The 15,676-nt window shown below is 29.5% G+C and overlaps 1 protein-coding gene across 2 annotated transcripts in view; it reads right to left on the reverse strand.

Moving 5' to 3' along the window:
• Positions 1 to 5,594: 5,594 nt before the first annotated feature.
• LOC105625132 (pre-mRNA-splicing factor SYF1) overlaps positions 5,595 to 15,676 on the reverse strand; it is a 19,776-nt gene continuing 9,694 nt past the window's right edge. The window contains exons 5-16 of one of the 2 annotated variants that reach the window (XM_012206471.1): positions 15,476 to 15,617; positions 15,238 to 15,389; positions 14,942 to 15,162; positions 14,266 to 14,428; positions 13,485 to 13,598; positions 10,660 to 10,822; positions 10,475 to 10,584; positions 10,071 to 10,274; positions 9,763 to 9,985; positions 9,524 to 9,670; positions 7,342 to 7,344; positions 5,595 to 5,671 (exon numbers count right to left, since the gene is read on the reverse strand). In XM_012206471.1, coding sequence (XP_012061861.1) covers positions 5,595 to 5,671; positions 7,342 to 7,344; positions 9,524 to 9,670; positions 9,763 to 9,985; positions 10,071 to 10,274; positions 10,475 to 10,584; positions 10,660 to 10,822; positions 13,485 to 13,598; positions 14,266 to 14,428; positions 14,942 to 15,162; positions 15,238 to 15,389; positions 15,476 to 15,617 — 1,719 coding nt within the window. The remainder of the gene's footprint in view (positions 5,672 to 7,341; positions 7,345 to 9,523; positions 9,671 to 9,762; positions 9,986 to 10,070; positions 10,275 to 10,474; positions 10,585 to 10,659; positions 10,823 to 13,484; positions 13,599 to 14,265; positions 14,429 to 14,941; positions 15,163 to 15,237; positions 15,390 to 15,475; positions 15,618 to 15,676) is intronic. The other variant, XM_012206472.1, reaches the window with a different exon arrangement.

The following is a 15,676-nucleotide window of genomic DNA, read 5'->3' on the forward strand; positions in this document are numbered from 1 at the left end:
TAGTACTATATATATATATATATATATATATATATATATATATATATATATATATATGTCTCTTGTTGTTCACCAAATAATAAAAAAAGATAAAACGATGAATCATAACTCGTAACGCACTCTTGAGGTACATTCCGTACATTTCAGTATACGATGTGCATCATTTATCTTTGTTGTTCATCGAATGTTAAACAAAGATACATTATGTACATCATATATGAAACGGAGTGCACCCTTGATTATATTGTATCCCTGCACATATACTATATTTTATATAAAACAGCTTTTAATGAGTGCTTTCCAATTACTTAACACATCTTAACACAAACGTACACAGAAATCAGGAATGCACAAAGTATAACATTGTGCACGATTCAATTGGAACAGAATGTGTACGCTGTGCATGATTGAGATCCATTTCGGATAGAGTTAGAGGCACAATAAAAGGAACAAGGAACAGAGAAGAGAGAATAAGAATTTCAACTTATCAGAAACTGTGTCCACAAAACATGATTTTTGATAGGTTGAAATTCTTATTCTCTGTTCTCTATTCTCTGTTCCTTTTATTGTGCGGAGTTCCTTAAGCGAGGAGCATAGATTCTTGTATAACGCACAACACATGAGATATACATAAGAAATTGAATCAACCAGAGTTCTTCATTTCATGAAAAAAAAAGAAACAGAAGACTTCGATTGGTACATTTTCTTATGCATAACGCATAACACATAAGAAAATGCATAAGAAAATGGACCAATCAAAGTCCTTTATTTCCTTCCTTTCTATGAAATAAAGAACTCTGGTCGATTCAATTTTTTTTGCTTTATGTGTTATGTGTTAGGCAAGAATCTATGTTCCATTTAGAGTAAATGTAGCTTTTTTCACCTATATATTAAACAAAATAAAATAAAAGTGTCGACCACTTAATATCTTCCAATCTTATTTATAATCATGGCAATTAATAACATGTAATTGTTATTAGAAAACACAAGTCTTAACTTAGTCCGATATCCACGATGCTAGAAATTGATCCGAAATCTTGAACAAAAAAAGAATTAACAAATCATTTGAACAATTTGATCACATGATCATTGTGATTGGTCAATTCTTTCTTCATCCGAGATCTCAGACCAATTTTTAGCATTGGACTTAACAGCCCTCGACTGAGTACAGGGCACTTATTATGGAACAAAATCAGAATGGATTCCGATCGGAATTATTCCGTTTTCCCTAGAAAACACAATAGAAATCTAGAGAATAATTGAATAATTCCGATAGGAATCCATTCCGATTTTGTTCCACGATAGGTTGCGTTCAGATTTCCTATTCGAGTGCATCCAGGCACCCAGGGCTACGTTCCAAAACTTTCTCTTCGAGAAAAATGTTACTCAAAATATAGTATATGTAACGTATACTATAGCATATAAAATAAAATTTTTCTCGAAGAGGAAGTTTTGAAACGTAGCCCAGAAAGCGATTCAGATTTCTTTTAAGTGCCTTTATTGGGTGCTTAGGTAGAATGTTCAGATTCTTACTCTTCCACCCGGGAGGGTGGAAAAACCACCCGGTTCCTTAAGCCGAGTGGAATAAATAATAATGGCGCATTAAAAATTTCCTGTGCTATTCCAGCATGCGTTTGACGTGCATCTATATGAAATTTAAATTTCAGGTTATGCTTGTGTGTATTATAAACAGTATAACGCAAAGAAGGTCAAGTATTTAATCATTTATTAAGTTTAACAGATCGGGATTTAAGATGTTGATAAGATATTTATTTCATATCTTATATCATTATTATATATATTTTAATTATATATAATTATATATTAATTATATATGTAATTTATATTTAATCTGATCTAATTTACGTTACTATTTGCTGTAACCGATGCATATAGGATACTCTCTTATCTTAGAGTTGCGTTCAGATTCCCAAACCATTCTGGTACTTTTTGCTAAGCTTCGCCCACTCACCCAGTCATCCAGCGATCACCCATCTGGTAACGAATCTGAACACAGCTATAAGCGGCAAGCATTTCCGCGTCCTGTGCAGAAATTATAAGCGCTCTCGGTTATAAACACAATTCCAAAAAAGAGGGGATAATGTTGGTAGAAACGAAAATCTCTATACATTGCAATTTAATTTTCTATTGGATTGGTAATACCTGGAAACAGAAAAAGAATCAATTATATTCAATTTAGAAAGGAATAGAAATAAATGTGGAAAACTTGGATTTATTGCTTATTTTGTATAAACTGTTCCAACTTTGTGGAAAAAAGGAAAAATTAATGAATATTTTAATACTCTATTCTTTTTTTTATCTTGTTCTAGTCTCTATATGCTTCATATTTTCACTTATTTGTATGATTTTTATTTCATTCAATTTAAATTTTATATCAATATATTTAATGTTTATGTTTAAGATATTTATTACATATTTATTACATACGCGTATCACATATGTCAAAAACCCAGAAGAACCTCTAAACTGACAGATTTACTACTTAAACGATGTTAAATCCAATCTATAGAAAATTAAATTGTAATGCTTAAAGGTTTCGTAGCTATCCCCTCTTTTTTTATTGTAGTGTAACCTCTCTCTCTAAATCTCCGCCATCTCTGTCTATGAATGTCGCGTGAAAAGAAAAGGCTATTAATAGTAAAACGCTAAATATAGGGCGATATTCATAGTCCGTTTTTATTTTAAAATTGTCTTAAATGTCTTAATATGCTAATATAGTTCTCGATTGACTTATGACATCTTAAGATTGTATATAATATGAATACTATATACCGGCTTGTTTTGTATCATGAAATTGATACTGAATCTTTCCTTGTTAATTACACTTTATGTTTCTCTTTCTATAAAAGAGAAAGAAAAATATAAAGTGTTCTCTTTCTATAAAAAGAGAAACATAAAATGTTAAACAAGGAAAAATTCAATACCAATTTCACGACGCAAATAGACCGATATTCATAGTCGATTTTTGCATTTAAGACTGTCTTAAGTACAATCTTAAGATGTCATAAGTTAATCCAAGGACTGTTAGCATTTTAAGACATTATTTAAGACAGTTTTAAAATAAAAACAGATTATGAATATTCTCTGTTTGTTTAGACTTTCACAGTTAGCAGTCTTTTCTCCTTATGAGAGGATGCATTCATAGACAGCGACAGCGGAGATTTAGAGAGATGCTTGCAAACTGAGCATCATAGGTTTGTTTGCATGAAGATTATACTAAAACTGAACTGAATAGAATTATTATATAAATTATAATATAAATTATAATATAATCCAGAACTGACGAATAAAAGCTTAAACACAATAAGCACTGGCAACGGAATAACAAACCGTCCAATCAGAGCTCTGGGATATAATATCGAACTTACACTCTAAAATTCTGATTGGATGGCTCATTATTCTCTGTGCCTATTATGTTTAAGCCTTAAGTGTGCAGGCAAGAACAAAAAACAATTTTTAATGCAAGGTAAAAATGACGTCCCATATTGTTTACATGAAAGTATTAGATTCGTGTGATGAAAATGAAGGCAATTCCATTAAAAAAATTCTTAAGTAAAAATAATGATGACACAGTGATGTTTTTATATGTAGGCTTATTATTATTTATATACATTTATATATATTTATCATTTTACTCATAAATTTATCATTTTTTGTTACTCATAAATTCTCGGATAATTATTTAGAAGGCACCTCTCCCCTTCAATTTTAATAAAACTATGCTCATTTATCGCATTTTTGTATAAACGAAAGAATCTGGTAATAAAATGTCATGTCTAGATCCGCAAATCGAGATATTAAGTGTTAAAGTTGACATTGTGGTTAGGAAATCTGTCATACCGACTTAATGCAGCGCTATGTACGCACGTATTTTAATCTGTATTTATCTTGAATCATTATTTCACCTCCGATTTTCATGAAATTAGGCTTATTCGAATTGCATTTTTATTTAAAACAAAAAGTTTGCTTTGTTCTTGCTATGTGCGAAAACCCTTAAACGATGAAAGGAAGACGATTTGAATATTAATAAATAAACGTTAATATATTGTTGCAGAAGCAAGTTAGTAAAAACTTATGCATGTGTAATCATAAAGTATGAAAATGAGATTGCAGCACATGCTTTCATCGCGATATTTCGCAGCTGACAGATTTCCTAACCTCAATAATCTTCAATGCTCAATATCTCAATTCGCGAAACTAAGCATATTTTATTACCAGACCCTTTCGTTTTATGCAAAAACGCGATTATTTCACTGAAATTGAAAGTGAAGAGTGTCTTCTAAATAATTATCAATTTTCGCACATTTGTACAAAATCTATTTTTTCTGTGGCTGAACTAGTGTACACTTTTGGAATTTAAAGTTAGATATACGTTTGATATTTATTTAAAATGAGAAAGAGAGTTCTAGAATAGCCTAATGAAGAAATAAAAAACAGATGACGAGTGTATGCTAATGCTTGTACCGATTACTCCAGATCTAGTGCAGCCAGTACAGTGAACTTGTCCACTGAGTTCTATTGCACTGAAACAAAAACGTCATCTCTGATGCCATTTTAGAAACAGAAAACAAACCTCATGTCCCTTCATGAGTGTAGTGCAGTGTAGTGTAAGCGAATTCACCATAGTGCATTTTTTTGTGGCTGCGTAGATTTTTAATACTGGCATTATATATTGAAATGTGACCCTAATATACAATTGTACAATCTTGTTTTATTTATATATATATTTAAAAATTAATAAATTCTATATAATATTCTATAAATACATCACAAGAATGGAAAAATATATATTTTACAACCAAAATACAGTATGACAAGATTATATAATTATTAGTTAATTCCAGTTCCTATACAGGGTATTTCTTAAATAGCGAAACACTAATCATGTAACGTTATTCCTGATTAAAAATTGAATAGAAAAGTCTTCTGCAATTTTGCAATTTCCACAATGATTGATAAAATATTAATTTCCAAAAATTGCTGAATTTGAAGCGCTGCTCAATCTATCTGGCTGCTCAATCATTAACTATTACAAAAATTGCAAAATGATAAAACTTTTCGTTTTTTAATTCACTTTTGGTAATTATTTAGAACACGGATGCCTCTTCCCCTTTGAATCTTAATAAAAAATGTACTCATTCGACAAGTTTTCATTTAAAACGAAGAAATCTGGTAAAAAAACGCGATTAATAGTGAATCGAGTTAAGTGTTAAAGCTCAAGACTTTAAAGATTAAGATATCTGTCATCTCGAATCAATACAGCGTTATATATTCTGCATTACACAAATTCTTTGCTTCACAAACACAAATTCACAGCCTTAATAACACAAATTTACTGCTAATGCAAAGAATTACCTCAATTTTTTTATCAGGAATAGCGATTCAGCGATCTTTAGAAATTAATATTTCGTCAATCATTGCAAAAATTGCAAAATGGTAAAGAATTTTCTGACTCAATTTTTAATCAGGAATAGCGCTATATGATTAGTGTCCGCTATTTAAAAAAACACCCTGTATAACAATATAGTTACTACATGTAGATATCCAACCATAATGCTATCTTATTAAAAATCTTAATCCTCTTCAGTTTGGATTGCTTTTAAACTACCGAATACTTGTGATGGTATAGTCTGTTTCTCAATCGGTACCTCTGAAAATTAATAAAATATTAGTAAAAAGATATATCTCAGTTTGTAATATATATTTTTTTATATCTATATTAAATTTTAATAAAATATTAAATTTGGAACTAATTTCATAAAAACATTGATATACTAATATTATTTTTGTTTAATGTTAGATTGTATTCCGATATTCACTGTCAGTGCTGAAAATCTATAATGTACTTGACATATACTGTAAACTTTCGATATTGGCAGTGAATATCAGAACGGAGCCAATCAATAGATAACATTTAATCTTAAGGGATCCTAAATGCGATTAGTTATATTGTAAATAGCACTCATACAGAGACGATTTACATATCATTGTCACATCACTACATCAATATCTCACTCATACACATAAATTTTCATATAACAGTAACCTTTAATTCTAAAAAAAAATTTTTGAATCAATAAAAGAGGAAAAAAGTAATTATTATACAAAAATTATATGGTTTAATCTGTAATACAGATGATTTTAAGATTCCCTTAAGGAGATTCTAAAGCGAAACTCGAACTCCGATGATCAGAGGTCGCGCCGCACATCAATATGTTTTTATATACTACCATATCAATGTTTCATGCAACTTATGATACACGCATATTCGTGTCAATTTTCGTATAACAAATTCGTCGCAGTAAAGCGTCTAGGTCTAATTCTAAGAACTCGACATTATTTGTTCGTATAAACTATGTGTCTAGGAACCACTATTTCGTACGTACAGGTTGCAAAGCATTCATTTCAAGCAAATGTTGTTATGATTTGACAACTGAGATATTTCACCATATTTTACTAAGAAATGATAACAAATATATCAATTTTGAAATTTTTGATTGTTCTCGGCATAGATTCCACTTCTCAGACACGTATTAATATATATATATATATATATATATATACTTTAATTCTAAAAGGATTTTCAAATCAGTGAAAGAGAAAAAAAGTATTTGTTATACAAATTACATGATTTAATCAGATTAAAACAGAAGACTTTAGGATCTCCTTAAGGGGATGTAAACTCATTTGTTTTATCGATTATTTTTTAAATAAGTATTTTTCTGCCATTCCATTATATATAGATTACAAAATCTTCCTCCACAATTAAGATATAAACAATATAATGTAGTCCAATCTGGTCAACTTTATGTCAAGAATGAAACAAAATTGGAAAATTTTGTTATCGGTTTCTAATGTCGATTTATAACAATTTGCTTTAGATGCAAGTTTTATACTTTGTACGTATAAAACAATTTTGGTTTGGACTACATGAACAAACAATATTGTGTTCTTAGAATTAGGCTTAGATACCTATAAATATAAGAATAGTTAGAAAATTTGTATGTATTATATGTATGCGTGCGATATTAATGTAATAGTATGTAGTGATAAATATCAATAACAAATATCAATATGTAAATCATGTGTGCGTAAATTACTGAATCGGTAATACAAACGATTTTAAAATCCCCTAGGAATGACTAACTTATCGATATTACAGTCGTATAAAAATCTTTGAATTGACTGAATGGAATCAAAAATCCTTTTACAGAATCAAAATAAACACAACATTAGGAAATGATGCACTTTATATTAAAATAGAAAAAAATATGTCTTTAACATTTTTTCGATTTTAGTTTATAAAATTCACTGCATCACCTTCTAATTTTGTATCTACTTTAAGTTTGTAAAAGAATTTTTTATTCCATTTTTTATTCCATTCAGTCATTCGAAGATTTTTATAAGATTGCAATATTGACAATTTGGGGTCACTCCAGCAGCCCCTTAAAATAAATAAAATTATTTACGATAGATTTTTATGCTGATTACAAATGTGGTCCCAAATGTGGCGAGTGTTCCGAATGTTAAATGGAACGCACTTATCAAGTTTTTAAGATAGTTTTTAAGATAAGATCTTAAAAAAAAAGTTATTTGGTCATTTTTAGTAATAACCTACAAAATGTCTAACATTTTCTGCATTCAGGCGAATGTCACATTTAAAATGTTATTTCTTTCCTAATGTATATTCGACTGCTATGATCTAATTTTTTATAAGTCAACTTTTTTTAGTCAATTTATAAGTTGATGGAAAAAAAATCTTAGAAATTGTTTTCCAGATTTTTAAAGATTTGATATAATCGTAATAAACAAATTTGTAATGCATAATCTTTAAATAAATCTTCTTTTTCTCAAACTCTTTGATTATATTTAAGAATCCTTGTATTTCCTTTATATATAGATATACCTCTTTGTGTTAAAAAATAAAATTTAATTTATTTCCTCAGTGAAAAAAAGTTAGATCATAGCAATTTACTTGCATTGGAAAGGGTAAAAGATATACAGAATGTTTCAGAAATAGTTGCTAAACTCTAAGAACATATTTCACTCATTGTAAGGATGAAAAAAAGTTATAAACATGGAAACATTTCCTTTCCAAGTTATAAACATTTTTTTATATTTATACCTATATTTTATTTTATACTTGTATCTATTTTTTATTTTATACATATATTGGGTTGTCCGAAAAGTTCATGCCGACTAACCTATAATTTAATAAATGTATATTAAAATTTAAATTTTCTGCGTTTCAATTTTCCTTCAATATCGGCACGAATTTTCCGGACGGACAATCCAATATTTATATTTTCATTACAGAAATTGCTGGAAATGATTTCTTTCCGTATCGTCGTATGGATTGTCAAAGACGTTCAAAAATTTTCGGAGTATTTCGTATTTTTTCAAACGCAGCGATAATACGATTTCGGAGTACTTCTACAATAGCAACAGGAGTACACATTTAAGATATCTGCATAAATAAAAAGATTCAAATCGGAAGAACATGATGCAGGCCAAGCAACGTGTATGTGGAAGTACTGTAAAAGTATTCCGAAATCATATTATCGTTGCATATGAAAAAATACAAAATACTCTGAGAATTTTTGAACGTCTTTGACAATCTATGCGACGTCGATGCGGAAGGAAATCATTTCTAGCAATTTTTGAAAATATAGATACAAATATAAAATCAAAAATAGATACAAGTATAAAATAAAATATGGATATAAGTATAAAATAAAATATAGGTATAAGTAAAAAATGTTTATAACTTGATAAGGAAGCGTTTCCGAACCCATGTTTATATGACTTTTTTTTTTCATCTTTACAACGAGTGGAATATGCTCTTAAAGTTTAATCTATTTCTGAAAGACGCTGTATAGTTCCAAATGATCCCTTCCGATCGACTATTTTACATATAAGTTATTTTCGATGTGAGGAATAAAATGCGCGCAAGGATATAAGAATAACATTTTGATGTGATATCCATCTAGATACTAAAAAAATTGTTAGACATTTTATAGGTCATTGAAAATGGCAAAATATTTCTTTTTTGCACCATTAAGTTAGAATACTTCAAAAACTTGATGTGATACGATATTTTCGAGTACACATGTAATAAGCGCATCAAAATCTACCAGAAACAATTTTGTTTATTTTGAGGCTGAAAAAGATTGAATTTTGTCGACTAGTGTAATTAAGTTTCAATGTACAAATGAATAAACTATGAAAATAACACAATCTTATTTTTCATTCTTTGAAATTAAATTTAAACAAGTTATTAATCAAATTATTAGAATCATATCGTGACTATCTTTGATTATAAAAATATCTAATATAAATCAAAAGTTGCACATAATTGTCTTATCTAAGAAAAATTTGTGGAAATATAATAAAGTGAGAACATAGATTTAATTCAAAAGATGTTGAGAAAAACAAAGGATAGCTTATATATACTTATGTATAAGATAACTTAATTTTGAAGTTACTTGTAAATATGTAGTACCTTCTTCTATTTCTACATCATTATCATTTTCGTCATCTATGTCAATATTAATCTCATCTGGATTATTCACATGAGATTCTGATTTCCCATCTTTTTCTGTTACACCACGTACAAATTTGATAACTCCTTTAACATCAGCAGCATTATCTGCAATTCAAGAATGTTTAAAATTGTTTAAAATTTATAAAATAAAGGGGATGAATATATACGCACGCACATGCGCATAAAATCTCTATTACCTGCATTTGATGTAATTTTATTATCTAATAAACGCATAGCATCCAACGTAACATCTGATATTTGATTGGATGCATTATTCAACATTTGTGCGGACATCATGTTTACTTGAGTATTATACATAGCTTGCACGCTACGTTTGATTCGAAGCATTTCACGCATTGTATCCTCATTTCCATGTCTGACTTCAAATTCTTTCCAAATTTGCCAAAAGTTGGACGTGACCTATCATTGTTTCAATTTAATACGTTCAAAATGAATAACATAACGCTGTTCGAATGTATTATGAACATTATATGAAATATCATACCCTTGGATCACATATTTGGCTACAATGCGCATATATTGCTCTCGCTCTATCTACTTCTCCTAATTTGGTTTCCATTTCTGCAAATCGTAAGCATATTTCTCTTGTGTTATCATCATTCAAGACTTCTATAGCCTTTTCATATATTTGCCGAGTTTTTGGTACACCATATATATCGGCAGCTTTCTTAATATATATATTGAACATCTGCGAATTAAGAAATTAATTCTTTAATTCTGTAATTAATATCTAAATATCTTAACAATTATGAAGTTTTAAATTGGAAAAAATTTCACAATTGAAAAAATATACACATATACAAATATATAACAAATATAAATTTTTTCGGATACGTATTATAAATTGTAATAGCAAGAAAAAAAATGTATCAATAAAATAACAATTACGTCGAATCTTTCTTCTGGGAGGACAGCATTCGTCGCACGTTCATATACAGACATGGCATGTCTTGCTAAACCATGTTCTTCTTCTAATTTTGCATACAACAAATATAAAGCTGTAATAAACAAAGATTATTTATTATCTTATTACAAATGGTAAATTAATAAGATAATATGTAAAAGTTGTATACCTTTGGCATACTTTGGTGGACAATATTCTAAACATTGTTCAAACAGATCTCTTGTACGTTCTAATTTTGTACCACCGTAACGTTTTAAAAATTTTGTGAGGTATGTATTCCAAATGTCATAAACATTAGGCCACTTAAACAGCGCAATACCTTTTTCATATGCCTATATACATATATGTACAATATATAAATATATATATATAAAATAAATATCGCAAAATGCTCTTAATTATCAGATACGTGCATGCGTGCATGTATGTGTGTATAAGATATTCTAGAATGGCCGCCAATACTTCGTGTACTCGTACAGCGGACTAAACTGAGTCGAAAAATCCTCTATTATTTTGCAATTTTCGCAATAATTAACAAGATATTAATTACTAAAAACTTCGCCGAATATTGGTTTTCAATCATTTTTTTGCAAAAATGGACTTTTAGATTCAGTTTACTATCAACTTTAGAAAAACTGTAAGAAACAAAAAATATTTATTTTCTTCATAAAATTTTTAGAATTCTATGAGAAGAAAATAAACAATTTTTTTCTCTCGCAGTTTTTTTGTAAAGTTGATAGTATTTGAAAAAAAAATGATTGAAGAATATTCGGAAATTTTTAGTAATTAAATATTAATTGTAAGTAAGAATATTTAAGCCTATAACGGTCGAAGCTAGATCTTTAATACTTTAAATAATTCAATGTGAATTATATATATAATATATATATATATACATATTACAAATTAGTACAAATTAGTCGGTCCGTTTTTTTGTGCATTTATTTCAAAACAAAATGAATGAATAGATCAATTAAAGTATTGTCCATCGCTATCTACTACTTTTTCCCATCTCTCAGGCAATTTTCGAATTCCATCTCCAAAAAATGACTCGTCTTTGGAGGCGATCCAATTTTGGAGCCAATTTTTTATTTCTGCGAAAGAAGTGAACCGGTGACTTACTGCAACCTTCGGAACAACAAAGTAATCAGAAGGAGCAATGTTCGGAGAATATGGCGGGTGCGGTAAAACATCCCATTTGAGTGTTTCCAAATATTTTTTTACAACTTTAGGCGACATGAGGTCGAGCGTTGTCATGAAGAAGAATAACTTTATCATGTCTTTGCTCGTATTCCGGCCGTTTTTCTCGCAATGCACTGCTCAAACGAATCAATTGTAGCCGATACCGATCGCCCGTAATGGAATCACCAGGTTTCAGCAGCTCATAATAAACAAGATCCTTTTGGTCCTACCAGATACAGAGCATGATCTTCGAACCATGAATGTTCATGGTATTGATGTTGAGATCGATGGCAACGATTGACCGGGCTTAGCGTAGTATTTTTTCTTCTTGGGGTTGTCGTAGAATATCCACTTCTCATTTCCAGTCACAATCCGATGCAAAAAACCTTTTCTCTGTTGTCTTTGAATCAGCTGTTCGCAAGTAAAAAATCGCCTTTCAATGTCTCTCGATTTCAGTTCATAAGGCATCCTTGTTTTTGAATCATTCCCATGGCTCTCAATCGTACAGAAAGATGGCTTGTTGAGTTATCCCCAATAATTCTGCAAGCTCCTCTTGTGTTTGACTCTGATCTTCTTCGAGTAATGCCTCTAATTCTTTTCTTCGAATTTTTTTTGGTTGTCCAAAGCGAGGCTTGTCTTCGACGCTGAAATCTCCATCCTTGAAACGTCGAAATCATTCCCTATATGATTTATCAATTGGAGCAGTGTCATCATAAATTTTGACAAGCATTCGATGTGCTTCAGCTGCACTTTTCTTCGAATTAAAGCAGAAAATCAAAATCTCCCGCAAATGCTGCTTGGTTAACACCAAATTTGACATTTCAAACACAGTAAAAATCAAGGTATAAGTATAAAATTCAAAGCGATATAAACTGAATATTATTAACAGATGTTTAACCTCTTTGAAACCGCCAAAACCAGCTGTCACTATGAACCATTCACAATAACTGGAGCCATCTTTAAGGAAACCGGACCGAACTAATTTATACTGTGTGTGTGTGTGTGTGTGTGTGTGTGTGTGTGTGTGTGTGTGTGTGTGTGTGTTGTGTGTGTACTACATATGTACACACATATACACCATTTATAGCTATTCAAACATGCCGAATTGGTTTTTCGGACTTACAAACACAATTAAACTATTGGAATATCACAAATTAAATTAAAATGATAAGCAAATTTGGATGTTCAATCCAGTATCATATTAGAAGGATGTTAATGTGCTGAAAACTTTAAATAAATTTATTGTGAAAAATATTACCTCGGTCGGGACTTGAATCCAGATCTCATATATTCCATAGCATCCTAAGCCATTAGATCAGCTGAGGTTTTAGTAATATTCTTCGCAATAATCGGTATATATAGGAATAATAACGCTTCTTTCAGACAATGTATATAAATCATAATAAATGATTTTAAGACAAGTAATATAATAAATACTAATTGTAAGTAAGAATATTTGAATAGTTATAAATATGATATATATGCATGTACGTATATAGTATATATAATATAATTCACATTGAATTATTTAAAGATCTAGGTTCGACCGTTATAGGCTTGAATATTCTTAATTAGTATTTATTATATTATTAATAAAATCATTTATTAAACTATTGCGAAAATTGCAAAATGGTAGAGGACTTTCGATTCAGTTTAGTCCGCTCTATCTGCCCACAAGCGTTGTTGGATGAATTATGGAACTGTATATACATACTTGTTAAGTATAATTAATTTGCAGATTCCGAATTAATTTAATTTCAAAGTGAATATTGAAAATTTGCAACGCTCGTTTCTAGAAACAATTCAACATACCCTAAATGCTTCCTCAAAGTAATTATTTTCTTCCAAAAATAGTCCATAATTAATGATAATTTGAGGAGTTGCGATTTTCAAATCGATTATTTTGTCATATACTGCTTTACAAGTCTACAACAATTAAATATACTGATTTTATAATATACATTTAATCTCTAAAAAAGCGATATATTAAAAAAAATTTAGAAGAAATTATCAAATCTCAAATGACTATAACTTGGTGAATAATAAAGATAAAAATATAAAAATTATGCATTTCAGGCTGCTTCTTGCCTTGATGAAGTGAACTACAAGGTTTACGAAATGTTGGCATTCTAAGAATGGATCTGGACACGAAGGAAATCCGCGAAACGCATAATCTTTTTATAGAAAACACCCATGGAAGCCTTAAGAATATTAAAGATAAAAATATATTTAAAAAATGTAAAGCAAAGTTTCAAATTCCACTTTAAGAATATTTTAATGATAATTATGACATTGATTCACATCATGCATTATTGCAAATTCGGATCTTTAATTATCAATTTCGCATCTTTTCACTTTCTCATCTTATTTTGAAAAAAATAACCGAGCATAATTGCCATTCAGATATTCTTAAAGTTGATATTTGAAGCTTTATTTAAAATTGTAATATATTTTTACCTTCATTATGAAACACATTATAGTTATTTAAAATTTAACGAATTTTTCCTAAATTTTTAGTGTATAACTTTTTTTAGAACTGAATGTAAACAAAAAAAGTGACATATAAACTAAATAATGTAAATGAATAACATACCTTAAATGTACCGAAACTTTCTTCCAAATCTGCATACATGGACCATACTTTTAAAGATTTGTATAATCTCATTTGTACCGTTTCCGTTTCATCATGATATGCTACTTTTCTAGCTGGCATTGTAGTGGCACGATGCATAAGTTTTAAAGCTTCTTTGCAATTCCTGTACAACAATACATATGCAGGATGTCAGAATAATTGTTATGCAACATAATTGTTTTGTAAAGCGGATTAAACTAAGAATAGAAAAATCCTTCACTGTTTTGTGAAATTTTCAATTATAAAAAATAAATTAAAGATCCGCGAATTAGTATATATATATCTATGTTATTCGGTGAGAAGAGAGCTTAGTATCAACCGATGATATCGAGATAATGAAAGGAGGAGCGCAAAAAAAACAAATAATATTGAGATGTTTTTATTATTAAATCACATGAATGCACGTTCATTCATAGATGGTCTTTATAAGACATCTTGTACACATGCACGTACACACGCATATCGAGGATATTATTTCCTAAAATCTGATAAGAAAAACATACTTGAATTTAAATAAAATATTTAAACTAAAGTATATTTCTTATCGAATTAAAAAAAAAAACTTTTTATGGCATTTGTACACATATAAAAAAACGAATGTGACGATAAGAAATAGAGAAGAATAAAGCAATCTTACCCATGTCTAATTTCCATTTCCGCCCATTCACACCATACTGAAGCAAGATCGTCTACTTTGGTATATGGTACATGAGTTGCTTTTTCAAATACTACTCTAGCATCTTCTATTTGTCCATTTTCCTCATAAAATTTGCCAAACGCAACCCACAATGTGTATAGTTTACCAACTGCTAACTGTGGTTGCACTGTCTGAACTGCTTCTGTATAAGTATTAATTATCTACAGAAAAACATCGATTAATGATAGAATTCATTTTACAACAGATATTCGTTCATTTATGAAATTTCCTTTTACCTCATGTGGTTGCCCTTCATAAAGTTTTATTCTTTTATGCCATTCTGCTACATTGTGTGGATTTTGTCGTAACAACACAGAATTGAGTAACAATAATCTTCTTTCCATGAGATGTTCCAATCGCGCCAGTCTTAATTCTAACTTTATGTCATCTAATGCAAGAAGAGATCTAATTAGAATAATTAAAACAATAATATAATATAATTTGTTATAGTTTAAGTTAATATATATTCAGTACCTTCTTCAGTAGGATTTCTTGCTGCCTCTTCTATGAGTTTCTTAAGACTAAGTTCTTCAAATTGTGCATAAGCGTCGAAAACTTGTGTAAAATCTCTGACAGTAGTAACTGTCTGTATAGCTTCTTCATAAATATCTCTCGCCTAAGTAAGATCATTTATATACATATATTGGGTTGTCCGGAAAGTTCATGCCGATGTTG

The sequence above is a fragment of the Atta cephalotes genome (assembly GCF_000143395.1).
Source record: "Atta cephalotes unplaced genomic scaffold scaffold00111, whole genome shotgun sequence".
Taxonomy (NCBI): domain Eukaryota; kingdom Metazoa; phylum Arthropoda; class Insecta; order Hymenoptera; family Formicidae; genus Atta; species Atta cephalotes.